This window comes from Crocodylus siamensis, chromosome 4, assembly GCF_052110815.1.
Source record: "Crocodylus siamensis isolate JL-2025a chromosome 4, ASM5211081v1, whole genome shotgun sequence".
NCBI classification, from domain to species: Eukaryota; Metazoa; Chordata; order Crocodylia; family Crocodylidae; genus Crocodylus; species Crocodylus siamensis.
The window spans coordinates 118,950,436-118,978,149 of NC_143398.1; the positions used below are offsets into that span (position 1 = coordinate 118,950,436).

Genomic DNA, 27,714 nt, shown 5'->3' on the forward strand with positions numbered 1-27,714 from the left:
TGGGGGAGCAATCCCCACTGCCACCAGCTGTCCTGCACTGCCCTGTGCTGTATGGGGGGACTCTTCCATGAGCCCTTAGAGGCTCTGATTGCTGCTGCCAGAGCCAGCGACTGCAGTGTTTTTCTTTTTTTTAAAGTGCCAGAACTAGGCTGGGGCCAGGTGGGGGATGGGGCCAGGCAGGGCAGCCATGGGGGCTTCTCCCGTGACTCCCCCTGCCTCTCCCCGACTGATCCAAATCTCCGAAACAGTATCAAAACTCTGGAACAGATTTGGCCAGATCAAAACACCGAAACAAATCACTGTCCTCCAAAATGGCCAAATCCAAGATCAAAACGAGACATAGCCATTTTGCACAACCCTACCCATTACTTTTACTTTTTAGATAAATGAAGTACAGTCAGTTCTGACTACACAGGGTAAATATGCAATTTTTGTATATACATATAATAAAATTAATTTCTACCCTCCCCTTGGTAATATTACTTTTGCTTGTATAACAGTTTTTATCCAAGCATCTCAGAAAGTTCTGTAGGTAAGTAAGCCTTCCTATCCTTTTACAGAGGCAGAGAAAGTTTAGGTGACTTGTCCAAAGGTATACAGTGACAAAATGGCACAGTTTAGGAATAAAACATAGGTGTCCTGAATTCTGGTGCTGTTGTCTAACCATTCCAGAATGCTTCCCTCCAAATCTGTCACTAGATTTAGCACCGCTTTATTAAGATCACTAATACTTAAGCAGTTATTTATCTTGGATTGTGTGGCATAAGGATAATACAGTATTATAAGCAATGAGATTTTGACTGCAAAATTAATAACCATGAAGTAAAATGCATTGGAGCTTTATATAAAAGACTCACATTACTACTAAGACAAATAGTTTAGTTGGATTCACTGGAGATTCTGATTCTTCAAAGTATCATCTGGGGTTAGGACGAACCCTTCACCCACCCCTTCTCTATGGTATGGTAATAGAGGAGTATTCTGTAGGAGTAGTTGAGCAGGTTCCTTTGGGGAAATTTCAATTAGGCACTGAAGTTCTGGTATATAAGCCACTGAAGGCAATGGGAAGTTTTGGATCAGCCCCTCAGTGAGTATCTAGTGGTTAGAGCAAACATATCAGAATCAGGACTTGTTTTCTAAATCACTGACATATTGGGCAGTCACTTAATCTTTCTATGTCTCATGCTCTTTCTCTGTAAAATGGGGTTGTAATCCTTATCCAGGGATGTTGTAAAGCTTAATTAATTACTTCATGAATTTAATTGAATTCTTGGATGAAAGGCTCTCCCTCTTTAAAATCAGCCATTTTTAGATGGAATAACTGGTCAGACAGATTACTGATCTGTTGGACTTTGGCAGTTGCCCCACTCTTAATTTAGTCCCTAATTCTGCAAAACTAAGGCCAAATCTAACTTTAAGCATATTTGGAAGTGCTTGGTTTTTACTGTTGGTACCATACACAAACACTTGTGTTTTTTCTTTTTATCAATTAGGCAGTAAGGAATTTCTTCCATTCCTGTGCTGGCTGGTGTGTTGTTACCTTCATCCTGGGAGTCTGTGACCGACATAATGACAACATCATGCTGACAAACACTGGCCATATGTTCCATATTGATTTTGGAAAAATTTTAGGTCATGCACAGAAATTTGGAAGCATTAAAAGGTTGGTCCCTATAATAAGTTTACTTATAAAGTTTAAAGTAGTTCCAGTGATTATTATAAATGCTGATGAGCACTGCAAAGAAGTCCATGCCTTGTTTGTCTCCTGAAACTTTTGTAGTGCCATACACAGCAATTTTAATGCTATTATCAAGATGAATGGCTGAGGTATGAAAACTTTCTTTTAGGTCAGTGGTTTGAATCTGATGCACCTTAGCAGGGCCAAAATCAGTTACCATCTAGTGTCTGGATTACGTTCAAGAAGTTTCTTTGTTGCAGTTCTATTTCCAGTAGACAGGCAGTATATGACAAATCCAGATCAGAGCTGGGTATAATTGATTTCCTATTGTCACATTCAACATAGAGGCCAAACACTTTGAGTGTGTGTGAAGAATCAATATGCTGTCACGTGTAGGGTGAAACTATGGTCACGGTCACTATGGCCTTTTGCCACTATGAGCCATGTTATACCTTACACTGTGAGCCACACAAATGTTGATTGGTGTTAGTGCTAGTTTCAGTTTGGAGCAGTCACACTTCAAGCCAGCAGGGGCATGGAGGACTGAAAGGTAAGAATCCCTCACCCCCATCCTGGGCTTCCTCTCCTGTTCCCAGGACTCCACCAGTCCTGTCACCCCTACTCCAGGGCTCATTTCCTGCCCCTCAGGGTTCCTCCTGTCTCCTGCATTCCCCTACCCCTGGGGTATTACTTACTTGTGGCTGCCCCTGCTATCTGTCCCAAGGAAGCAGGCAGGGAAGAATGAACCTGCCTGGCGCTACTGCTGGGCTGCTCTTCTGGCCCAGAGAGCAGCAGTAGTGGCAGTGGCCAGGCAGGCAGTTTAACACTTCCATGCCTGCTTCCCCAGGATAAATAGTGCAGTAGCCCTGATCTGGACCAAGGAGGGTGGGTGGGTTGTTCACACTAAGGTGTAGCCTAAAGTGGCTACACCCTAATATAACATGATCTGGTAACACAGAACAAAGATAACCCTGCCCTAGAGTAATGTGACTTTGAGCCACATAATACTTACATAAATTCAATTTAAGGTGTTAATGTGAGGACAATCAGTGGGTTAAGAGCTCCAGGAGCCACCTAAAATTCCAGTGTAACCAGGCCCTGACTTAGTAGTTGCAATTAATATTTGCAGTGTAAACCCAAACTCCATTAAAGTACTGAGATATAATGTAGAAACTCTCATGGCCTTTACCAATTTTATAAAGATTCTGCAGTTATATACAAAGTGCATCCCCTATTCTGGCTCTTTGTTGGTGATTTCACTATGAAGAAAGAAATTAGAATGAAATTCTGATAACTGCAGTTTGCTTAGGCATTTCAATAGACCTTTGTAGCAATGTGTGCAGTTGCTAAGCATCTCCTCTGAGTAATGTGGGGAGTCCTCCTTTCACCTTTCCTAATGATTTACCTGAACTGGCCCCAGAATGGGTTGGCTTGAATTAATCATTCCTTTTTTCATTTTGGTTTTCATTTGACTATTTTAGACTATCTCTGCATGTTAGACTGAAATAAGATTGTGGGCGTATAGATGTGAAGGAGCCTGACGTGGTTAATAAATAGTTCTGAGCCATGCAGTCAAAAGATTTAGTTGCAGTGTTCAGAATGAGTGTCAGTCATTCCAGATATGCTCTCTTAATTTCCCTTATTTACTATGGAAAGAATTACGCACAGCAGAATCACAAAGAGATATGCATGCACCTGCTGAGTCATGTGCTGGGGCTCTCACTTGGCAAAGTTCCTATTGGAATCAGTCCAGAGTTCCCTTAAATAATAATTTTGTGAGGGCAAAAAATGATTTAATAGGAGAGAGCTGAATATAGCTCAATGCAGTAGGACATATAACACCCAAAGGTGTTATATGCTATAGTATATAGCTATAGAATGCTATAATAATAATTGACATTATTAATAATGGAATTATATTATACAGTTGTATTTAATCTAAAAAGCTATTTAAAAATTGTATTTTAATTAAATACAGGCATTTTGTTTCATATAGCTTGTTGCCTTTTAATTTTTGTAAAATTTTCTAACACCCTTAAAATAGTCCTTCTAGTTAATTCATGCTTCTGCATGAGGAATAGGATTAATATATTTTTTGTTGGCTGCAAACACTAGGAACCAATGTGCTTCCTGCACACCCCCACAAAGTAGGGTTAAGATAAATGGCTGTAGTACACATGAGAATTGTGTGTCCTTCATCAAATGTATATGGACATGGATTTCAGATTTCCATTGCCCACAGAGCTCAATCTTTCATAAGCATTGAAATTTTCCATTCAATTTTTGTCCATCCATTCTTTTACAATACACAGAGCAAATTTTGGGAAAGCAGTAGTCTGTTTTAATGACCATTTACTAGAATTTTAGCTCAGTTCTCCAAAACTTATTTGCCTTTTAACCATGATCTTATAGTAATGATTTCATTACTAGAGTAATGTGAGTAAAAATAGCAACAAAACTTCTGAAACCTCAGTGGTGTTTGTGCTGAATTTGTGTTTTCCTATGCAATAGAACTAATATGTGTTGCAGTGGAGTACCTTGAGGCAACTTTAAAAAATCAGTAGCATCAGCATCTCATAATGGAAACCCTTGCTCATACAAGTAATAAAGACATCAGAGATTCTTTCACATTTTTAATTAAAATGCTTCTGTGAAAGCTTTTCAGGAAAAGAAGTCCCCTCTTCGTGCTGATTACAACACCATGCTATCTCTCTCTCTTTTTCCCCCATGAGCTAAGGAAAGTGACTTGCTTACTACAGATCTAAATGCCCATGGTGCATTCTCAAAATCTGGAGCTTGGAAGTAGCAAACACTGGTCCCTCATGAAGTATCATAAGGAAATGCTTTCTAATGTATTCTGTGTTCTACTGTAAGTTAACTGAAAGAATATAGTAGCCTGAAGAATTAAGGGCAGCAAATTCTTCCAGCCTATCTAGTATAATTCTGAAAAGGAGCTCTTGAAGGTGAGATGATTTAGGTAACCTGAAACATTTTAGAAAAACACTAGTTTCCACAATTAAATAACACGCAAAGACTGATCATAGAACAATATGCAAGAATTGGGTCACCTAAATGATCCAGTTCACTATCCCCACTGAGGGTGTGGATAGAAGTAACAAACTAAATGTTTCACATGCCTTTGAAACATTTCAAAGGGCCAGCTCTACACCACACATGCCCATTAATATCTTCCAGAAGCAGGTGAAGCCCGCCAAAAGAGTACCTCTTTACATGACATACCATTACAAAGCTTTTAAGTTCTTGTTATCATTATTATTGTTGACATTGGTGATCCCTCATGGTTGAGGATGATCACTCCCACAACTCAAGTAAACAGTTGTAGATGAGTCCATTGAAGGCTAAGAAGGCTGATCCCAGAGCCACAGACTCTTTGGCAGATGCCACAAATGGTGGTTAAAGGGAGGGTCAGACCACAGTTTTCTCAGTCTTGTTTCCCTTCCTTCCATTTCTGTCATTTTTCTGGCTCCAGGGTAAGACAGTTTTCCTCAAAAAGAGATGCACCTTCTCTCACAAGGCATCACCGTGTACCCCTGTCCTGGGCTAGTTTTTCCCAATTTGTGATGTCAATGCCACATCTCTTAATTTTTGGCTTGAGGGTGTCCTTGAAGCATTTTCGCTGAGCCCCACATGTCTTTTGTCCTTGGGACCAGTGGGAGAAGCCTGCACATGACTTGTTTTACATGAGGGAGGCCGTTGTGCATTTGCAACCACACAGATCTTGGCAGAGGAGAAACCTGTGACCAGAAGATCTAAGACAACTGGGGCTGATGCATTTCCTTTTTTGAAAAGTTTCCAATACATTTCACTGGGAAATGTTTCAGAAATTACTTCTGTCTTCATTGTGAATCTCTTCCATTTTTAGTCAATCCTGCTCTTGCGAAAACTAATAGTAAAATTCCCATTGACTTTAGTGGTCATTGGATCTAGGAGTTGATCCTCAAAGGGCCATGCACACCCATAGGGCAGCATAAGGATTTAATTATAATAATATCCTACTTCTAGCAGTGTTCAGAATAAGGGTTAGAAGTTGATATACAATTAGTCAATAGTATAACACTGTTCTTGAGAAGAAAATCATTTCCTGATCCTAGAGCACTCTTAGATAAAGAAACATGAGTAGAGCCCTACCAAATTCATGGTGGAAGTGGGCTGTGCTGTGGCTCCTTTGATCTTGCAGTTTCCCCTGCATGCCTCCCCATGGCAGCAGGGGAGAATCTTCCCTTTTCCATAAAAATCTATTTGCTGATAAAGAAAAAACATTGGTGTAGGGGGCCCCCTTGCAGCTCACTCCTGATCATCAGGGAGGCAAAATCTGCAGTTTTAAATATGGTGCTATTTTTGTCTCTCAATGCTGATTGGCCAAGGGGCCCAAGTGGCCCCAGTGCTTGCTGCTGATCAGCGGGGGGCAAAAACAGCACCGTGTTTAAAGCTGTGGTTTTCACTTCCCTGCTTATCAGGAGCAAGCCACAAGCAAAGCTTCTCCAAACAGCAGCAGGTGAGAGGAGCTGTGGGGGAACCTGAAAGATTAAAGGAGCCACTGTACAGTTCACTTCCACTTTGAATTCAGTAGGGGCCTACACATGAGATTGCTTTTTCTTATTTTTATATCTTAAAAAGCAACACACGTTGCTAGGTAAAGTATATAACTTCCTTTAATTCTTTAATTCAATCTGTGTTGCTCTATAATAATGAATTGCACCAATGGACTCCCAGCTGTGTTAAGAAATGTTTTTCCCTTATTCATTCGAAATGTCCTGTCCTTTCATGATTTCATTTTGGGTAAGTACTGTATTCCCTAATCTTCACACAACACTTCCACTGATTTCATAAATAAGCATGCAGGAGTTTAGGCAGTGGTTGACAAGTGTAAGAACAAGGGCCGAATTCTGCCTCTCTGTTCCATACATTTTGTTTCTATTCTAGCTAGTTTTCTCCATGAACTCTTCTCCTTTTGTGAGTTATCCAGTAAAGGATTTGTTTAAACTATGGTTCACTGCAAAATCTCTCTGCCTTTAAACATGGATAAAGGAGTGTTAAAGTTGGAATGGGTTTGCTACATATGAATTGTTATAAATTCATTCACATGTAATTGTTTCAATATATCAGCTGCTTCCCTTTGAAATGTTCCCCTTTTGAAATGGTTCCAAATGTATGCATGTCCACACTCATGAATTTACCAGCCTGTCACTATATACTTCTAATCATTTTCAACCTCTTTCTCTGAACTTTCCTAGTCATTGCTATCCACATCATCCCATAATAATCTCTGTGTTCTTTTCCCACCCATCCATCTTGTTTAACTACTACTCGTTACTGCACATTGGATTTCACTGGCCTTACCCACAAAGACCTCTTTGTCTTTTTTTCCCCCAGATTGACACTGCTTTCCATTTGTGAAATATTGCTCTTAAGGTATTTTTTGACATTTTTTTTTTAAGGAAATTTTCTATTTAAGAAATTCCATACTTTCTCCAGGAAATATCAAAAATGCCATGCTCGTATTCTGGAACCTTTTCCAGTTCAAAAGCAATGAGAAAGCATGAGAGTGGCCAGGGCTACACATGTGCTTTTCTGTGGAGTAGATTAATTAGTCTTCATGTGCAAGGATATTAGGCTTCAGTAAACTAATTTACACTGCATTAAGATAGTACTGGTGGAGACAATACTGTTTTAGGCCAGGGTAATTTACTGAGATTCTATGCATGTATAGACACTGACCATAGGCATAAATTGTGGCCAGTCAGCCCAGCCAGTGCAGGGCCAGATTCCTGCCTCCCACCTAGTCACAGTTTCACACTTTTAGCATCTTCATGCCCCAGCCAGCCCCTACACCACCACCCAGAGCCCAGGGCTGAGTGGCCCTGGCATAAGCTGCTCCACCCCAGCTCAAATTGCTGCTGTCCCAGGTGCACATATAGACACTGTGCCTGGGAATAGTTTACTCTGGCACCAACTGCTCCAGAGTGTATTGCTTCAAACTAATTGCATGCATAGATACATCCACTGGGAGACAATAGGAAAGGTACCACTTTTTGTTCCTAAAAGTTATACTTTCTTTTCACTTGTAGTGTTAAGTATTATTTTTCACTGAAAGTGCTAATTTGAGAGAGTGATAGGGAATAATCCTTTTAATGCTTTCTCCTTCTGATATGGCAGAAGTTGGAGAACAAGCCAAAGATAGAAAATATAGCTTTTATCTTTATTATGAATGATTTCCAACTTTAATGGTTTAAATACAGAAATTCAAAGTTAAAAATTGAAAAATTAATTTTTCTCTTTAAAATTTATGCCAAGAAGTAAAATGTTAATGGGGGGGGGGAAGGGGGCAAAAAAAAACCCCTTTCCTTTTCCATAATAATTCATTTCCTGATTAAGAAAATCATCAGAAAATTTCAGACCAGGTCAATTAATTAACTTAAATGAAATTGCATTTTCCACCATGCTGCCAATCTGCATCCCCACCCACTTCCATCTGCAGAAATCAATTTGGGATGCATTATTTTACATTCATTCAAACAGCTTAAATTCACCAGCTGACTTCACCCCATTTGCTGTCCCTGTTATTCTCCAAAAATCTAAGGCCCCAATCCTAACAATTCTGTATGAATAACGTACAGCAATTGAGAGGTTCCATTGCAGCTAATGAGATTATGACTTGCAGAATTGGAGCCTACATTTTCAGATGTGATTTTGTTGCCTTACTTCTTGGATTACCAACTAAATATTTAAAGGAGCCTGAGTTTCAGAGGACATCATTTCTGAAAATTAGGCCCTTCTTACAGGTGCCAAGTTAGGCACCCATCAGCACAAGTCATTACTGGAAATTTAAACCTTAGAGCTCCTAAGCATGATTCTGATGGTGGCTTTTCCATGCTGCTATTGTCTTTTTCAATGTTGAAGAGTAGGTGTCTATTATTAGTCTTTCCCATGCTTTACCCAGTTAGTGATCCTGGATAATACTTTGTCTTTTACTCTAGGTTATTCATTTTCTTCAATAGGCTCTTATGGAGAGAACTCATTTAAAGCTTTTTCTGAAATCAGAGTAAATTATGTTCAGTGGCCTATCTGTAACTATGATGTTATTTATTATCCTGTCTAAGTATCTTAACAGTTTAGAGAGATGCATTTTCCCTTCTACTAGCTGTGCTGGTTTGACCCCATCAGTTTTTATTTATCCACATGTAAAGTTCTTCTGCTCTTTCCTTAATTACACACTCAGTTGAGTTCTCCAGAACTCAGTTCAGCCGGTCTGTTATTCCCAATATCCCTTCTTAGCTTTTATTTGAAGTTGAAGCACCACATTAACTGCTTTCCAATCTTCAGGAGCAGTTGCTGTTTCAAGAAGTTTATTGTATATTCTCATTAACAGTTATCAGGATACAGTACAGTGTTATTTATTACTTGTAGAAACACTAGTGAAATTCCCTCCAGGCCTGGAGATTTACTGCACATAAATTTCTTTAGTGGCTCCATATCTTCAAAATTTGCTCTCTGTCTAGGCCATCCTGTGAATGCCTTATAAAATGCCTTTGGAGATAAGTAGTTCCACATTGAAATCAACATTAAATTCTGATGAATCAAAAATTAAATAAATGTCTTCTCTGCTATATCTCCATTGTCTTTAAATGCCATTGCCCCTTACCACTTCTCTCACCATACAAGTTGGTCTTCTCACATTCAATAGTTATGCTTCCAACATGTGAAGAATTTCAAATTGCTTGACTTTGATAACTTGCTCTGTTTGTTCTGCATGCTGTATCTTTGCCTTTTGTCCTTATCTAAAAAATGTGCTCCAATCTATTTATATGTGCCATTTATAAAGGATTTAAACTTATACCCTAAGGAAATCTTGTACATTTCTGTTCAAATCATCATAGTTTGACTCTTTTCTCTTTTGTCTAGTGATATCTACACCTCCTGCACCTCTGATGCACTGTTTTTGAATAGGCCTCTTAAAACTCTGCTACATTTTTACTGTTCTATGCAGCACATTTTAAACCTTTCCCCATGTCTGGTATTTTAAAGATCATTAGTGCTATGTTATTCTGGAGGAAGTCACACTCTTAGAATATTGAAACAGTTTGTATAAATATTGCTGTTTCCAGCTTACCTGTCTCCCTCACCTCCTCTCTACATATTTAAGAAGACATGGTTGGTAAAAAAAACCAAAACCAAAACCAAACTCCTTGCAACCTGCAAAATTAGATGCTCTTAGAAAGCAATTATTTATAGTATCAGGTACTCAACGTTTTCAAAAAGGATGCCACAAGTAAGCTATTTAAATCTATATAAAAACAATTCAAATATGCTTCTGCTTGTTGCTCAGCTGCTCTGAAACACAGACTGATTACTTGGGTGCCTGTCAGTTGTCAAATGTGGATGTAGATTGGGAAATATAAAGTTGGGCAACTTCATCAATACAGAGTATCAGAATATCATACAGAAGGAAATGGGTGCCCTTGATTGAATTATAGAAATGGGTTAAACGTTTAATAGAACAAAATGTAAAGTCATGCAATCAGGCACTAATGAGAAGGATTTCTGCTAGGTATTATTCATGGGTTGGGAATAACAGAGAAAGTAAGCTTATTAGTCAATTAGAAGATGATTATGAAATACCAATGTGATGCAACCCAATCGGACCAGAGTGATAGGAATGTATCAGTGTCATTGTATAAGGCACTAGTGAGATTTTATTTGGAATATTGCATGCAGTTCTTGTCCATTTTCAAGAAAGATGCCTTCAAACTCTGTGCAGAGAGGGGCTATTAAAATGATAATTAAAATAGAAAATCCCATCATATGAAAGTATGGCTTCTTTAGTTTACCAACTGAATGCTAAGAGGATGATTGTTATCTATAAAGACATCAGAAAGGTAACAATGAGGGAGAAAAACTATTTAAGCTAAAGGACAGTGTTGGCAAAAGAACAAATGACTAGAAACTGTCCATAAATACGTTTAGGTTGGAAAGTAGAGAAAGGGACTCCTGACCATAAAATCAGTGATATTCTGGAACAGCTTGCCAATACGAACAGTGAGGGTAAAAAACCTTACTACACTTAAGGTGGAGCTAGATCAATTTATGAAAGAGATTATGTTGTACAGCTCTCTGGGATAGCAGAAGTCCTTTACAATCTTATATTCCTGTGTCTTGTGATGGATGTTATAGGAAGGGAATTAGGATCAAAGACAGATTTCACTTGTATGGGAAACTTTTTTTTCTTTTCTTCAGATTTCTGTATTTCCAGAAATGGTAGAAATGATGGAAAATTACCAATATGGAACCAAATTATTTGGCATTCAGTTCAAGTGGCTTTTTTTCTGGACACGTCTTAAGAGTGCATGAAAACAACCAGTCATATTCTGAAGTACCAGTTGCTGCAGTTCCTCCATGCATAGAGCACTTAACTGTCTTCAAGAGCACTTCAGTGGCAGCTCTGTGTGTCAAAGCCTCTCTACTTCCTATTGCAATTGTAGCCCAAGTGTACCAGAGTGTGTACCCCACTTTCCAGTAGAAGGGGATGGCCAGTAGGGCGTACATGCTTGAGATGGAAACTGCAGCTTGCTTGCAGCTTCCCCTTCTCTGGTGTATCTATAGAGGAAGACCAGGACACAATGTCTTAACTATATACATGGTTTATTTAAAAACTGGATGGGTGATAAAGATAAATATTTACATATAATATATTTAAGTCAGCAAATAACAGAACAGGTAAGTATAGCAGTCCCCAAGAACCATGAGACAAACCTTGCCCACAGAGCCTCAGAGGGTATGTCCCAGCAATTGATGGGTAAGTATCCCCAAAATGTAAAGCACAATAAGCAGTTAATGAACTCTCCAGAATAGAAAACATAACAAGCAATGAATAAAAACTCCAAAATATAAGACGCAGCAAGCAATTAATAACATTCCAAAATGTAAGGCATGGTAATCCCAAATACCCCCCTCATCTAGAGGCATCTCTTTCTCTCTCTAGCCTAAATCCCCTCTGATGGAGCTATCCACTGTGTTCCTCCCTGGTGGGAAACCCCTTGCCCGAGAACTCGTGCTTCCTGGCGAATAGGGGTCCAGCAACAGTTCCTGGTGTTTCATCCCCACCTAGGCAAGTGGCTCATGCAGCGGGTGCTCTGTCTCAGTCCCCGCGTGGGGTTCCTGGCTTGTTCACATGTCCGGATGGCTCAGCCTTCTCAGAAGGTTGCGGGTCTGGGCTGCCTCGTGCATGCCGAGAGCTGGGGCTCCAGTACAGGCCCAATGCACTGCAGAGCCTGCACTGCCAATAAGCCCTCACGCCCAGCAGTGGACAATGGGGCCTGAACTTCCCCCTGCTCCCTCCAAGGGCTCTCAACCTGACAATTACTCACCATTCGGTGGCATCTGCATCTGTGCCAGCCTTGTGCCGGGGTCGAGGCTCCCAAGGTTCTAGTCCCTCTTAGACCCTCTGTGGAGCGACGCCTGCACCATCCAGCCTCGTGCTGGGGTTGGAGATGCAAGCTGCCTCAAGCGGCTCCCAAGGTCTGGTCCCTCTCAGACCCTCTGTGCAGCAGTACCTGCACTGGCTTGCCACGCTCTTTCACGGTGAGGGGTTGGGGACATGGCTGCCTACCATTCCTTTCGGGGCTATGTCCCAAGATTGAAGACTGGCCAATTGGAGGGAGGTGGAGCACAGTTTTCAATTAAGTCCACTCCTTGCCTCGCCCTGACATGGGGGTGGAGTGGATGTCACAGGATCAAGGAGGTGTCCTGTGACTAATATAGGGTTAAGGAACTGCCAATCACTAGGGGCAGCTCAGGTGCCGGTTGCCGCAGCAACCAGACAGGTCAGGTGACCAGAAGGGGGCAGGGCCGAGCCTTCATAAACAGCCCAGGTGGGAGCCTAAGAAGCAGTTCCCCTCTGGCAGCCGCAGGAGCCGCAGCTCTGTGGGAGACCTGAGCAGCAGAGTCAATGGTGGTGGTTTGACTGGCTGCAATGATGCGAAGGGAGAGAGAGAGCCCAGACAGATGTATGGGTGAGAGTCAGCATTGTGTGGGGTTTGTATTATAAGCCTGGCGCTTATGTTATGTTGTAGCCGGCTGGCTGGCTGACTCTTTGATTTACTTATGGTTACACCGGAGGACTGGGTGAGGCTGTAGGGGTGAGAGGAGGCCTCATGGGGACTCCCCAGTGGGGGGTGCAGTGAGCAGTGCCACAGGGGCGCAGTGTGCTGAGTGCTGCAGAGGTGCTCAGCGTGGCTGCAAAAGGGCGCTTAGACCCTACAGGGGGCGAGGAAGCGCGGCATAGACCCCAGAGGTGGCGAGGGAGTGCAGTGCAGGCCACAGAGGGGGTGAGGATGTGCAGGAGGCGCGGCACAAGTGCGGGAAGTGCGGCATAGACCCCAGAGGTGGCAAGGAAGTGCGGGGAGCACAGCGCAGGCCACAGAGGGGCTGCGGACGTGCAGGAGGCACGGCACGAGCGCGGGGAAGCGCAGCTTAGGCCCCAGAGAGGGGGCGACAGGCCCTAGGTGGGCCACGTACTATATCAAGCCACCCCAAGGCGGGCGGCATGTATCATTGACAAGCACCCAAGACAGGTGCGGGCCAAGGAGTGTTCCAGAATGTTCCAGCAACAGGGGAGCTCAAGGAACCAGAGGGGCCAGGTAAGGCTCCAGCCGCCTGAGCCTAATGGGACACACTTAATGTGAGGATCATCATTGACAGGATTCAGAAGGGGCCAGGTAGGGCGCAGGCCGCCTGAGCCCAGTTGATGTAAAGAGCTAATCCAGGTAGGGGGGCCAAGCCCGGGGGGTGCCAGAGAAGGGGCGCTGGTTGCAGGTTAAGCCCAGGGACACCGGAGAAGGGGCGTTGGGGGCGGGCCAGCCCAGGGAGCGCCAGGTAGGGCGCAGAAGGTTAAGGACCAGACAACATCCAGGAAGAGCTGCGAGGCTTGGGGCGTGCTACAGGGGAAGTAGGAGGCACGCACTGCCCATAAGGCTGGGGTGAGAGCACCCCATTTGGAACGGAGGTAATACCAGCGCAGTGTCATAGGTGCAAGTAGGCAGCCTCCCATACTGAACCTAAGATCAAAGATGTGGCAGGCGAGTCGAGGGTGCTGGATTGCCTAATTGACATGGCAGGGGGCGCTAGCGAGTACACGGCTGCTCGCAGGCCCCACTCCGTGACAGTGGACTACTCCCAAAGCTCCTCCCCTGCTGGTCTCTGATTGGTAGGTTTGCCCCACCAATCACTTTGGCAATTCTGTAAGCCCGAGGAACCCAGTGAAGATAGGCAAGCCCGCTGCACAATAAATAAATAAAATGTTAAAGAAACAGAATTCAGAGGATATCTCTCTGGAGAAATAAATTCTGGTTTGGTGGCAAGCTGCTCAAAATTTGCTCACTCATTTGTCACTTTTATTGCATTTTAATGTATTGTAATTGCTGTTTGGCAGCTGGGATACAGACTGTCGTTTTGTTTAGACATATAAGGAGATATATCAGCCCTGGATGATTTGAGGAATAGAAGTCTCAGCAAGGTGCTTTTTTTTATTTATTTCACAAGCAGTTGGCAGTTCTGTACAACCATTTCTGAGCTTGTTTTAGTAAGCAGAAGACTCAATTAATTGTAGATTTTTAGTATAAGCCAAAGACAATGTTACTTGGAACTGCACCCTTTAAAATCAATGGTAACGCTGCTGTTGAATTCAGAAGGAGTGGGAGCACGATTTTGGCCAAGAACATACCAGAACAAAATGCTCAGTCTCCTTATTCAGTGCTGTGATAATTTATGCAAAGTATTGAGAAACATGTTTATTTAATAGAGTTGCTCTTACCTTAGTTATTTCAACATGTACTCAAAAAGTAAACATAATCCATATTAAATAGCAAAAGGACTTTGCCTTGACTTAGCCTGTGATGTGTGTAGTCACCCACAGGACCCTCCAAAGACCAAACTCCCAGGTTGTATAGCTCAGCAGCAGTGGTATGAATTAAAAAAGCAAGCTGATGTAGAAAGTCTCCAAAGAAGCTTTGCTTTACATAGTCCTTATCCTTTCTGGTATTCTGCAATGAATATTTTGATTTTAGCTATAAACAGAAAATCATCTTATCTTGGAATCTGAAGTTTAGGTCAGTGCATTAATAATTGTGAAACAAGTGGCATAAGCAATTCTGTAGTTACAAAATGATAGAACTTTTAGATTATGCTTCTTATTTTGCAACTCACAACTGGTATCCCCTAGTCACAACATTCAAATATGTTTTTATGCCACCTATTATACCCAGTACAAGAGACCTATCATCACCTTTCATAGGATGTTTTTTGGATAGGAATGATCCTGCCTCAGGCAGGGGATTGGACTAGATGACCTCTGGAGGTCCCTAACGGCCCTACTTGTCTGTTATTCTATGGTCACCAGTCTCTTGTTTTTCTCCATAAAGATAATTGCAAAAATAGTAAGTAATCTAGCTCCCCTAGAGCAGGACTGCCCCTCTCTTCCACAGCTTTTTGTCCATCTTTCAAGTGGTTGCTTAAGATTAGCTTTACTGTACAGCTTACAGTATTGTTTCTGTACTGTATGCTAAGTATGTCTTTGCTAATATTCTGTATATTTTGATGTAGTTACCCATACACACATAATTACTGTGATTAGAAATATTTTTCAAACCTATAGAAGAAGCCCCCATGATTACAAAGTAATGCATAGTTGTCTTGTTATTTCATTGTATCTCAAGAAGGTTTCAGGGGTTGTTTCACAAGAGACGTCAGCACTCCAACACTCCCTGAAACCTTTACTACTCTGTTGGTTACATCTGTGTTCTGGTCAGTCCTCCTGAGTACTACCATTCATTCATGACTCAGCCTGGGTGACTTTAGAAAATTTTGTGTGCATATGTGGGTGGATGGATATAGAAGCAGATTTTAAGCAACAAATAGAGCTGTTCTGCGTGGCTTTTCATTCACTTTGTTCTGTGTCCATTTGCACTGTTTTAAAAATCTGTTTAATCTGTCATTGCCATGCATCTCATTACAAATGTTTTAGGACTAAAGCAAACTTTTCACTGTCAACACAATGGGAAGTTTAGATTGGATCAGGGGAAAAGGTCACTTGCTGTTGATTTTCCTCATGGCCTGCAGTTACTAAATAAGGAAGTCAAGATATCTTTCTCACTAGCTATGTCCCATACTGTGGGATTCATTACAGGGGAAGTTTGGAACCTTTGTTGACCTCATAAATTCATCATCAGCTTATTTCAGATGTTCCATGGGACTTAGTAAATGTGAAAGATCCTAGTCTGTAGCCTACAGTAAAGTCCCAGTAAACTTTCCCATCACACCCCCAACTTCCTTTTTTTAAAATTTGTTTTTTGCTTTTGCATGCTGATTTATTCATTTACTTCAAGTTTCTTTCCTTCCTCCCATGACATCATCCAAATATTCTTAGCCTCCAAAGGGACAATAAAAAGTATTCCTATGAAAATCTGGAAACTCCAAAGCAATACTGAGTAAAATTCATAACTAAATTTGCTTTTTCTTGAATTAGTTTAATAAACCTTATGTCACAGTTGCAGCAAAGTATAATTACTTAGGGCCCAAAACTGAAAAAATCCTCTCTTCTCAGGAAGTGCCTTACAATATGTCTTGAAAGATTTCCATTATATCCCCAACTGAGTTTCAACTTCCAATGAAAAAAGAGGCCTGATAATACAGTTTTACTGAGTGAAGCTGGAGCTGCTTGTAAGCAGTACAGCCATAGCCTAGACCAAGTTAAACCAGTTCTTCTCATAGAGACTGTTTTGCTAAAATCTTACATCTCTAGATGATATACAGTGGCCATACTGTTATACATATGGCTTACTTTTTTGGGAATGGCCGTGCAGGAAGCAGGCTTTTGGTCTCTCAAAATAGTGGCATAGTCAAGACCAGATCTCTTACTTATGTTCCCCTGAAAATGCAACAAACTGAAACTGAGCACCCTGCATATCTGGGCCAAATCTTTATTAAGCCCATGCAACCCCATTGATTTGATTGAAGTCAAAGAAGAAATTGCAATCTATTTTACTCCCTATTGCATATATAGACATGCATAGTGATGTTGAGTCATTGCTCTTTGGGTACCTTGTAGATATAATGTTCTGTATGAATTAGCTGTGATCTGGATGAAAAACTGATAGCTGCATATTTTGGGACGTAGATATATTGAAATATGTAGTGTTTCATATTAAAGACTTTTAAAGGTGACTGCATGTGAACACATTCTTTAATCAAATTATATCCAAATAGCGTGTATGTAGGGACCTATTGAATTTGCAATTGCAAGATTTTCATGGAAACTACTCATTCGGGCAGGCTCCACAGAAAACTGCAGGCTCTGCGATTTTGGCAGGCTTGCAAAAAAACCCACAAATCAAAAAAAAAAACCAAAAAACTTTACCAGAAAGCAGAGAGTCTTGGAACACAGTGGAAGTGGGGGGGCAGAGGAGGGTGTGAAGCAGGGCAGAGTGGAGCTGCTCATGACTCTCTGCTTGCTAGTAAGTTTTGGGTTTTGGGGCAGGAGGGGTTTGCAGCAAGCCCACCAAAATCACAACGTTAGCTGCTTGTTTAATTACCCTAAGTAGCCCAGGGAAGCCATAAATCCATGCATAATAACACATGGATTAATCGCTTCCCTGGGCTTAATCAGGGTAATTAATCCACAGTTTCAAGTCATGTGGCAATCTTTGGAGGGATCCTGCCACACAGCCCACAAAAATGGCAGCTGGCTGCAGGATCTGCCCACAAAATATGCTGGCCGCCACTTGGAGTTTGATAGACCCTTATTTATATGTTTGCTAGAGTTGTTATTCATAATTCATATAAAATTGGGGTTGGAAGGGACCTCAGAAAGCCATCTAATCCCAAAACCTGCTCAAAGCAGGACCCTCCCCAACTGAGGTAGGGCTTAAAAACCTCCAAGGATGAAGATTCCACCACCTCTGTAAGTAACCTGTTCAAGTGCTTCATTCACCCTGCTAATGAGAGAGGTTTTTCCTACCTCCCTTGCTGCAACTTGAGACAATTGCTCCTTGTTCTGTTATCTGTCACCGCTGAGAACAGTCTAGCTCCATCCTTTCTGGAACCACCCTTCAGGTAGTTAAAGACTGCTATTAAATCCCCACTCTGTCTTGTCCTCTCCAAAGTAAAGAAGTCCAGTTCCCTCAGCCTCTCCTCATCAGTCATGTGCCCCAGCCTGCTAACTATTTTCATTGCTCTCTGCTGTACTCTCCAATTTGTCTAGATCTTTTCTGTAGTGGGGCCCCAAAACTGGACACAGTACCCCAGATGTGATTCTTTTCCTGTATTCAGCACTGGTGAAGCCACATCCCTCAATCTGCTGGCAATACTCTTAATAAGGCAGCCCAGTATGCTGTTGGCTTTCTTCACAACAAGGGTGCACTGTTGGCCCATATTCAGCTTATTGTCCACTGTAACCTCAGGCCCTTTTCTGCAGAGCTGCTGCTTAGCCAGTCGGTTCCTGTCCTGTACCAGTGCATGGGATTGCTAAGTGCAGGACTTTACACTTCTTACTGAACTTCATGAGATTTCTTCTGGTCCAATCCTCCAATTTGTTAAGCTCTCTCTGAATCCTAGCCCTAACTGCCAGCATGTCTACTACTCTCCCCCACTTGGTGTCATCTACAAACTTGCTGAGGGTGTACTCAATCCCATCTTCCAGGTCGTCAATGAAGATATTGAACAAAACTGGCCCAAGGACTGGCCCCTGGGGCACTCCACATGATACCAGCTGCCATCTAGACATCGAGTAACTTAGTACTCTCTCAGCCCAATGATCCAGTCACTATCCACCTTACAATCCATTCGTCCAGTCCATACTTCCTGAGCTTGCCTGCAAGAATTTTATGGGAGACTGTGTCAAAAGCCTTGCTAAAAATTAAAGTATACCATTTCCACTGGTCTCCCCCCATCCACAAAGCCGTTCATTTCATCATAGAAATCAATGAGGCATGACTTGCTCTTGGTGAAGCCATGCTGCCTGGTCCTAATCACCTTCTTCTCCAACTGCTTAGAAACAGATTCGTTGAGGACCTGGTCCATGATTTTTTCAGGGACTTTGGTGAGGCTGACTGATCTGTAGTTCTCCAAATCCTCCTTCTTCCCTTTCTTAAAGATATTCCTAGGTCTTCAAGTGAAGTGCTAATTTTCAGAATGTATGTTACTTTGTAATAGATTTCAGCCAGTGTACATCAATGAAAAAAGAGCAGGGGGCACATCCTCTTCCATTTTATTAGGCATTTAAGTGGCGCTTTGGTGTCTGAGTGGACTCCTATTCAACCCCACTTGAGTCCCTGAAAAATCTATATATGTGTTTACTTTTGTAATATGCCTTTGTCTTAGGTTAAAGACTAAAAGTCACTACAAATGACTACCCACCCAGCAGTTGCCTTATGGATTTGCAGGGACTTGAGTGCATGAGAGAGATGTGGATTTCCACAGCACTCTGAGGAACACCACAAAAGCTGCATAGACATGCCATAAAGAAGCCACTTCTGTTTGTTCTGGTTGTAGGTGTGCATGTGCCCGAGGGGAGTCAGGGGGCTGTTTATACTTTGCTCTTCTGTGGTAATTTTTCTTCTTCCTGTCTTATTCTCAAGTAGTTTTTTTAAAAGCTGCATGCAGAGGGAGACCCTTGCATGAGCATACAGAAATTCACTCCTGTGTGTATTTTTTTTCTTAAATATCATACTGAGTGTTTGAAAAGCTCCTCTTACTGAAACTTAGTTTTTCACATTACAATTAAAAATGTCTCCATTTTAGTCATTCTCATTTCCTGCACTATGCTATATTACTTTTCTATCATATTGTAGTTGTTTTTTAATTGCATGGTGCTCTCATAATGAGCCTCTGGCTTGACTAAATATTGCTGCTATGGAGTTTCAGTATCCAGCTGGTTTCAGAGGTTACCATGGAAGAGAGACTGTGATGTCACAAAAGCTTAAATAAAGCCAGGCTTAAATGCTCCAAGAAAAATCAATTTGCTACATCATATTTTCCAGATGAATACTGAAGGACAGGTCTACCACCTCAGAAGAAAGACTTAAAGGAAAATGAGAAATTTAAGAACCTTGTAAAACTACTTCAAATCTCCCTACAATATAAGTCAAGCTGTAAATAACACAGGCACTGACAAATACCAGCTACACATTCAAACAAAATCTTTAACAACCACAGCAACAAAGAATTGGCTACTGTTTACAGCCACCCTGCCATATAGAAGTTGTCCTGTGGTCCAGCCCAACACAATTTTACACACTATTCATCTTCCATTAAAATAACTGTTACTTCCAATTTCGGCTCAAATAACCATGAGGTTGATTTAATGTGCAAGATTGCAACATGCTCTGAATAAGCAGTATTTCCATGTTGGACTTCATGCTTTGATATTGATGGGCACCAGTTTGAGCATTCAGATGCAGGTGTGGGACATTACAGAACATAGGGGTCGTTTAGACTCAAAGGTTTGGTTTGGCAATTAGAGCGAGAAAGAGATGGCCCAACTGCAAAACAGAGATCAGAATTTGGTATTCAAATACTGTCACAATCCCAGAGCTTTCAAAGCCAGGTTTGGGGTTGAACCTTTCTCTAGGGTTAAGTAAAAATGATCAGTTTGGCAGACTTTTTGGCTCTGTGACTCCTTCCTGTGCTGACTCCCATGAATGTTATATGGTTCAAATTGCCTTAAATAATGATAAGGGTCTGTTTTGTGGTTAATGGCTGTAAAGTAATTCTTCTGAGCAGCAGGTTTTTTGAGAGAAGCTGAATGGTGGATTAAGGATGGGACAGAGAAAAATACTGCTTTTTGTAATCGGCAGTAGATATAGTTTTGTAATATTTGATTGAGAGAGAGAGAGACAGCTGCAAACCACATAATAAGAGGCAACAATTGCACAATCAATTCTTTACTTAAATAATAAAAGCTTGCAAAGAAGAGGAATGTTACAGGCTCACTTCACCCTGGTGTAAACTAAAATTCTAGGAGTTATTTCATCATTGTACTTGGCCTTTTGACTTAAACTTTAGGAAACTAAATTGTTTGCATGGCTGATGCCAGTTTTACAAGGAGGGAAGGTAGTAGGCTTTAAAGGGACGTATCCAGGGCTATTGGAAGGCAAAGCAGGTTCTGAAGTGTGTCTGAGGTGAGCTTTGAAGCCACAACACTTGGACCATGTATAGCTCATTCTTCCTTTTACTGCAGGAGAACAAGAAAATCATATTTGTTGGAACAGGAGATTTGCAGAGAAGGCATTCAGGTTTCTAATGAGAGGAATTAGCCAGTGTAACGGGATCAGACCACACCCATTGGAGACCATTTCAGTACTGCTGATGCAATGTTAAAGCTCTAAGCATGCACAGAAGTAGTCAGTTTGAGAACTTTCTAAAAGGAGTGAATTCATGAACTCATGACCTACTTAGACATGATGAGCATATGCAGATATGAGTGTGAAACTGGTGGGAAGACCAAGAGAGATTTCTGACGTAAAAGTAAGAGACAGCTTTGAGTGACAGAAATCAGAAGTTATAGAAGTACACTGCGGAGGGGCTCCTGGGTGCTCTGTGAGAGTGACTAGACCACCCCAAAACTGAGTTCGTATGTGTTTGGAGAGAGCAATTTTGGGTCCGTGTGTGGACCTCTGCAAATCTGTATGCTCGCTTAGCTCCTGTGAGGGTAGTCAGACTACTCTAGGATCAGCAACACCCTCCTAGCCACCATGGATGTTACCAGCCTATATACCAACAACCCACACCAAGATGGCATCCAAGCCTGCCTTACATATCTACAAGAGCAAGATTACAACTCAGAGTACAGGCCCAAAGATATTATTGACCTTGTACACTTCATCCTCACACACAACAATTTCACTTTTAATAACCAACACTTCCTCCAGACCATGGGCACAGCTATGGGCACCAGAATGGCCCCACATTATGCCAACCTTTTTATAAGCCACCTGGAAAAAGAATTCATCAAGGACTACACCATCAAACCCTTGCTGTACTTAAGATATATCAATGACATCTTCATCATTTGTACTGAAAACCTGCAATCTCTGATTGAGTTCTATCAATTCAACAATCACCATTCCTCTATCCAACTATCTCTTGAATACTCCAGCACCAACATTTACCTTTTAGACATGATGATCAGCATCCATAATGGCAAAATACAGACCTCATTATACCTGCACAGAACCAGAAATCACCCTAAACACCAGAAAAGCTGTGATATACAGCCAAGCCCACGGATACCACCGAATATGCACCTCACCAATCCTAAAAAGGCTTTCACCCAACAAGGACACTCCTCCAGAGAGATGGATAGCACATTTGAAAGAGCCACCCAGATACCATGGGAGGAATTGCTATAGTACAGAAGAAAAATCCCCATGAATCGCACACCGCTGGGTATGACCTAGCACCCCTCCGTCAAACCCATATGGAAAATCCTCAAACAGTTGCAACCCGTACTAAAAAGAGACCCTATTCTTAAAGAGATCTTCCCAGAGCCACCCATCCTAGCCTTCAAACAAGCACTGAACCTTGCTAACTTCATCACCAGAAGCAAATTTCCTCAGGCCCAGAACACACTGAATGGATCCAGACCATGCAATGACAAGAAATACAAAACCTGCCAACATATCTCCACTACCCCACAATCACTACACCCACAACGGAACCTTCAGCATTCCTGGATCTTACAGCTGCACCTCCAGAAATGTGATATGTCTCATCCAATGCACCAAATGCCCTGATGGAAAATACATAGGAGAGACCAAACAACAACTGCGCGCCAGAATGAATCCACACTGGAAATTTATCAAAGACGAGAATACCCAATTACCTGTGGAGGCACATTTCTCACAAGAAAACCACTCTCTTTCCAATCTCTCAGTTCTAATCCTCAAAGGAAACTTACAAAACACTTCTCAGAGATGAGCCTATGAACTTCACTTCATCAGTCTCCTGGTTACTAAAAATCATGGACTAAATATAGACATTGTATTTATGATGCATTATAACCTTCCTGACATCTGACTCCCCAGGTACCTCTTCACTATTCATCCCCCTTCTCCCCCATACCCAGCCTGTCTCACCCACTGACTCCTCAGTTTACATCTTCACTGACTGCCTATCTTGTATGCAGACCAGGCCAGCCTCTAGCTGCTTGATTTTTCATTCCATCCAGGAAGAGCACACACCAACTGCAGAAACTTCCTCAGCCTGATGAAGGGTTTTTAAACCGGAAAGCTTGCTTAAAAATTTTTCCCCCCATCTATTTAAGTTGGTCTAATAAAAAATATCAGATTCACCCAAAGAACCTTGTCTGCCTATGTCTTTAGACCAACACTCCTGCAAGACTGTTTCAGGCTGAACATAAGGAAGAATTTCTTTACTGTCCGAGCCCCCAAGGTCTGGAACAGTCTGCCAGCGGAGGTGGTTCAAGCACCTACATTGAACACCTTCAAGAGTAAATTGGATGCTTATCTTGCTGGGATCCTATGACCCCAGCTGACTTCCTGCCCTTTGGGCAGGGGGCTGGACTCGATGATCTCCCGAGGTCCCTTCCAGCCCTGATGTCTATGAAATCTATGAAACACGGCTACAACCTACACCCCTGTGTTGTATTAATACTTTTAACTTCATTATCATTTTTCATAATCCACTGAGATAACCAAGTTGGGCATTCTAAACAGCATTGCTAGTGGACTGGCTAATCTCACCCTTTGACTCTTTATGCCCCTTTTCAGGGCCTGAGGCAAGTGAAAAATAATTCCTGTTGAAATTTGGCTCTCAACACTATGGGAGGTTTTTTCCCCTAGAGATGGGCTTGAATTCTAGAAGGGATATCTGAACATGAAGCCTCCTCACTAATATTTGGATTCTAGGTGTTGGCTCCAGCTTGAATATAATGAAAAGCGTTAAACCCAACCCACTGCATACATCTCCTAGTTGATAAGTCTCTGTTCTGTTTACTTTTATTTGTTAAAATAAAATCCTGCGTTAGCTCTGGGTGTGCTAGAGTACAGTGTGTTAAGCTATACTAAAACTATCAAATGATAGGTTTGTTAACAAAACTCTGAGTCATTTTCTCCTGCAGTACCATAACATAACCACAAAAAAATATGTTATTAAAAAGGAAAAAAAACAAGCCAAGGAGACCAAGGTCTACTTTCAGCTTACACCAGTGTAAACTCACTGTAACTGTACAGAGGTAGTAGAGTTTTTCTTGGTTTATTTTGGTGAAGCTGAGATCAGAACCAGCCTTTCCCTAAAGTGTACTGAAGGGAAAAAAGAAATGAATTGCATGCTAGTTCAGTTCTGATTTTGTTTTAAATGTATTTCCTTCCCAGTAGGGAGTTATGTTTGGATACCAGTCTATTCAAGTATGGCATTTAAATATTTTAATGCCAGGTGAGAATATGCTTCAAGACATTTATGCTCAGGCAGGGAGTAAGGAAATGAAAGCAACAAGAGTTTAAAAGGAGATTCTTCTTCAGTTGTTGGCCTCACCAGTTTGCTGCATAATAGTTTTTACTAAGATGATTTCACAGTGAGATCTGTTTCTGCCACAATTAGTCGGTGTCACTGAGTGCAGCAATGAAGTCATCTGCACATAGAGAGCAGGAGAAAAAGAAGTAATGAGGAATGGAATAGCAGAAAACCAAATATGAGTTGTGAGTTAAAAAGATTAGCTCTTACATTATTTTTCCTTTTTTGACATTTGTCTATGCATTTTGTTTTTTCCCCCAAGGGACCGAGCTCCTTTCATCTTTACTTCAGAGATGGAGTATTTCATCACAGAAGGTGGAAAAAACCCTCAGCGCTTCCAAGAATTTGTGGAGCTTTGTTGTCGAGCTTATAATACAGTCAGGAAGCACAGTCAGTTGCTCTTGAACCTGTTGGAGATGGTAAGAAAGTCAAGGGTGAAACCAAACAACAGTCTCCCTTATTGGCTTTTTTCTACTATAAAACAGTGACTTGGAGAGGTGTCAGATATTTTCCAGGAGCACTTCTCCTTTTTGTAAATGTCAGTAACTTCAGTCAGAGTGCCACTTTGTACAGGAAAGGTTTTTGTGCCTACACTTGTGTGTGAAAGCTAATTAATTTCTGTACAAACATGAAGCTTCAATATTTCCTGTCCAAAAACCAGCTGTTTTGCAAAATTACAACCAGGTGTGGGACAACCTAAATTACAAAGCTTTAATTTGTGAATTTCACCCAGTCCTGTTTTCAGCTCTTCCAGCAGACATTTGCAAACTCTGTTCATAAGATCAAACTAAATCCGTCATTTAAAAAATGTTACAGTATCAGTTGCTGAGGCTGCAAGACATTGCATTTTACAGTCCTGCCACAGCAGTGTTTTGGGATCTATTATTATAGACTTCAACAGCATTTTGTTGCAAGGGTAAATACAATATGGCAAGAATGCTACATGTAGTGAGAATGGCTGGAGAAAAACTATTCAGCACAAGGAAATTATGTTAATCCTCAATGATACTTAACAGGATTTTTAAAAAATATTTTGCTACTGAAGTTCTACCACTCATTCTCTGCTTAGCTTTAAGCAGATCCATAACTTCTTTTGTGCTTTTATTTTCCTACCCACCCAATGGCAATATTAAGACCTCCCTACCTTATGGAGTGATGCAATTGGTTAATTAAATGTTTGTGAAACAGTTTCAGCTTCATGGATGCAAAGACCAAACATCTGGACTGTGCACTGATGCAGCTCTACACTCATTGCTACAGCTTTGGGCCCTTGCATCATCAGCATCCTTCAAACGCACAGAGAGGAGGGACGATGGCTGAAATCCTTGCCCTATTCCTGTCTTGCCTGACCTAACGAATTATACAGGATTGCCAAATCTTGCCTCTCTAAACACTTTTTGAGGTGCAGCAAAATGTAATTTTCACTTACACCAAGCATAGTGTAATGGACCTGGCTGAACACTGGTATAGCCAGGGGGTATCCTGTTTTTAATGCAATGTCTCAAGGAGAGCACCTCGGCACCTGTACTTAAGGGCCTTAACTGGTTATTTATGAGCTTCTCAATAGAAATTTCAGGTTTAACCTGTAAACTCCTAAATTGCTTGATACCAGCCATTCCCAGTGGGGCAACCTCTTTTCCACTGATGCCCTGCAATTCCTGCAGTCAGCAGAGGTGATAACACAAAATCCCCTTTGATGTAACAGAAAGGAGATGCTGGGAAAGGTTCTCTCAAAGGACTCTGGAATGGCTTTTACTCTTGGTTCACTATGGCTATGATTTTGAGGGACCCATTTGTGTTTTCTGTCCTTTGAAGAGTAGTAGGACCATGGTAGAACAGGCTAACATATGGGAATATATAAGCATTTCCCTATGAACTGCAGCTTGGTAGAGGATAATCTGATTGTATTACATTTTGCAATTGCAAATAGCAGGCAGGATGCTCAATGCTTATGGATGAATGCTTTTTAAACAGAGAAAACAAATCAAGAGACAGTAAAATAAACAACAGAAGATTGGTGAGGCCCTGGCTCTTCTCAGGAAAGCCTGGAGTGAGAATTTGACTCTGCATATCACACAAGGAACTAGTCAGAACTAAACAAATCAAAGAAGGATATAAATAAGGGAAATGTGTAAAAAAACTAAATAAGCTCTTAGGAAGTTTCTCTTTGAGTTCACGTAAGGGCAAAAAACAGATAATTCAGGAAAAGGGAAGATAAACTAATTTCCTTCTATTTATTTTCTATTGAAATAATTTGCATTTCCACAATTCAGATTATTGTGATGCTGAAAACAGACTTTTTTCATATCTATATAAAGTCCATATAAGGTGGGTTCTAAAAGAAAAATCCAATCTATAACTACATAAGACTAGCTGCAAAAGGGCTTCTGAATGTTGTCTGCTTTGAATGGTTGGTAACTCTTTGCGGTTTCCAGCAAACTGTGCTTACTAACCACAAGTTGGTTTTTGGGGCAGTATGGAGCTAATGCTTTGTTCTTGGTGGTGAGAAGTATGTTTCCAGATATCAACAGCCTCAGCATTTGCTCTTGGGAGTGAGGAAAGAAATAATCCATGAAGTTCCCATAGTTCTCAAAAGCAGAAACATCTGTGGGAAGCCCAAGAGATTTGCAGGCAGAGTTCAGCTACATAAAAGCCTATAGTTCATCAGCTTTGCCCTCATTAAAGAATCAATGTGAACTGTTATAGAGGGCTTCCAGAGGGACACGAGCACCATTCAACTAGTTAGAAAAAAATGTAAAATCCATTCCAATCTTACAGGTTTGTCAGATAGAAAATTGTATTGCAGGTCTCTCTGTAGCAGGGGTTGGGGAAAATAGTTCATTCAATCCTGACAAATTAGCTCTCTGCCAAAATGTGAGCGTAAAACAGGCAAACAGGAGTCACTACTGAAATCCAGGAAACATCGGACCCAATTTGTAGCAGACCCAGCAATCTCACTATTCCTTTGGATAAGTAATTTCAGTTTCCTGTGCTTCAGAAATGCTGTCTATAAAATGGATTTAATGAAACTTACTCATCTGGTAAAGCACTGAGATTTAAGCATGAAAAGTCATGATATCAGTGACCAGTATTATTCATTGCTACATTCAGAGATGATCCTAGCTTGTATCTAAATTGCCCTAAAAGAGTGGTATTTCAAGTCATCCCTCATAGCTGTACTTCTATTTCTCTTTCACTCTGATCAAATTCAAACACCGCCAGACATCCAGGTCTGAATTATATGATTAAGGACCATTTCTAGTTATGAGCAGACAGTCAAAATGCCAATAACCATTAAATATCATCCACCATACCAGCTAGGTGTCCCTGTATATGTATGCCTGCTTTTCCAAGTGGTTGCCTCAAGTTTTATCTGATCAGCATCCAGCATTTCTAGCCATGATGATGAGAATCCTTCATCTACCCTTAAACAAGAGGGGAGAAAATATATATATATAGCAAGAATGGTGGAGTCTGCAGGATGTTCTTTGAAG

At 41.3% G+C, this 27,714-nt stretch overlaps 1 protein-coding gene and 1 pseudogene across 1 annotated transcript in view; both read left to right on the forward strand.

Moving 5' to 3' along the window:
- The window catches only part of PIK3C2G (phosphatidylinositol-4-phosphate 3-kinase catalytic subunit type 2 gamma), a 367,788-nt gene that overhangs the window by 236,141 nt on the left and 103,933 nt on the right, over positions 1–27,714 (forward strand). The window contains exons 23-24 of the mRNA XM_090041603.1: positions 1,494–1,663; positions 24,483–24,639. Of these exons, the coding sequence (XP_089897729.1) occupies positions 1,494–1,663; positions 24,483–24,639 (327 nt within the window). The remainder of the gene's footprint in view (positions 1–1,493; positions 1,664–24,482; positions 24,640–27,714) is intronic.
- LOC149866405 (uncharacterized) lies at positions 21,442–23,921 on the forward strand (annotated as a pseudogene).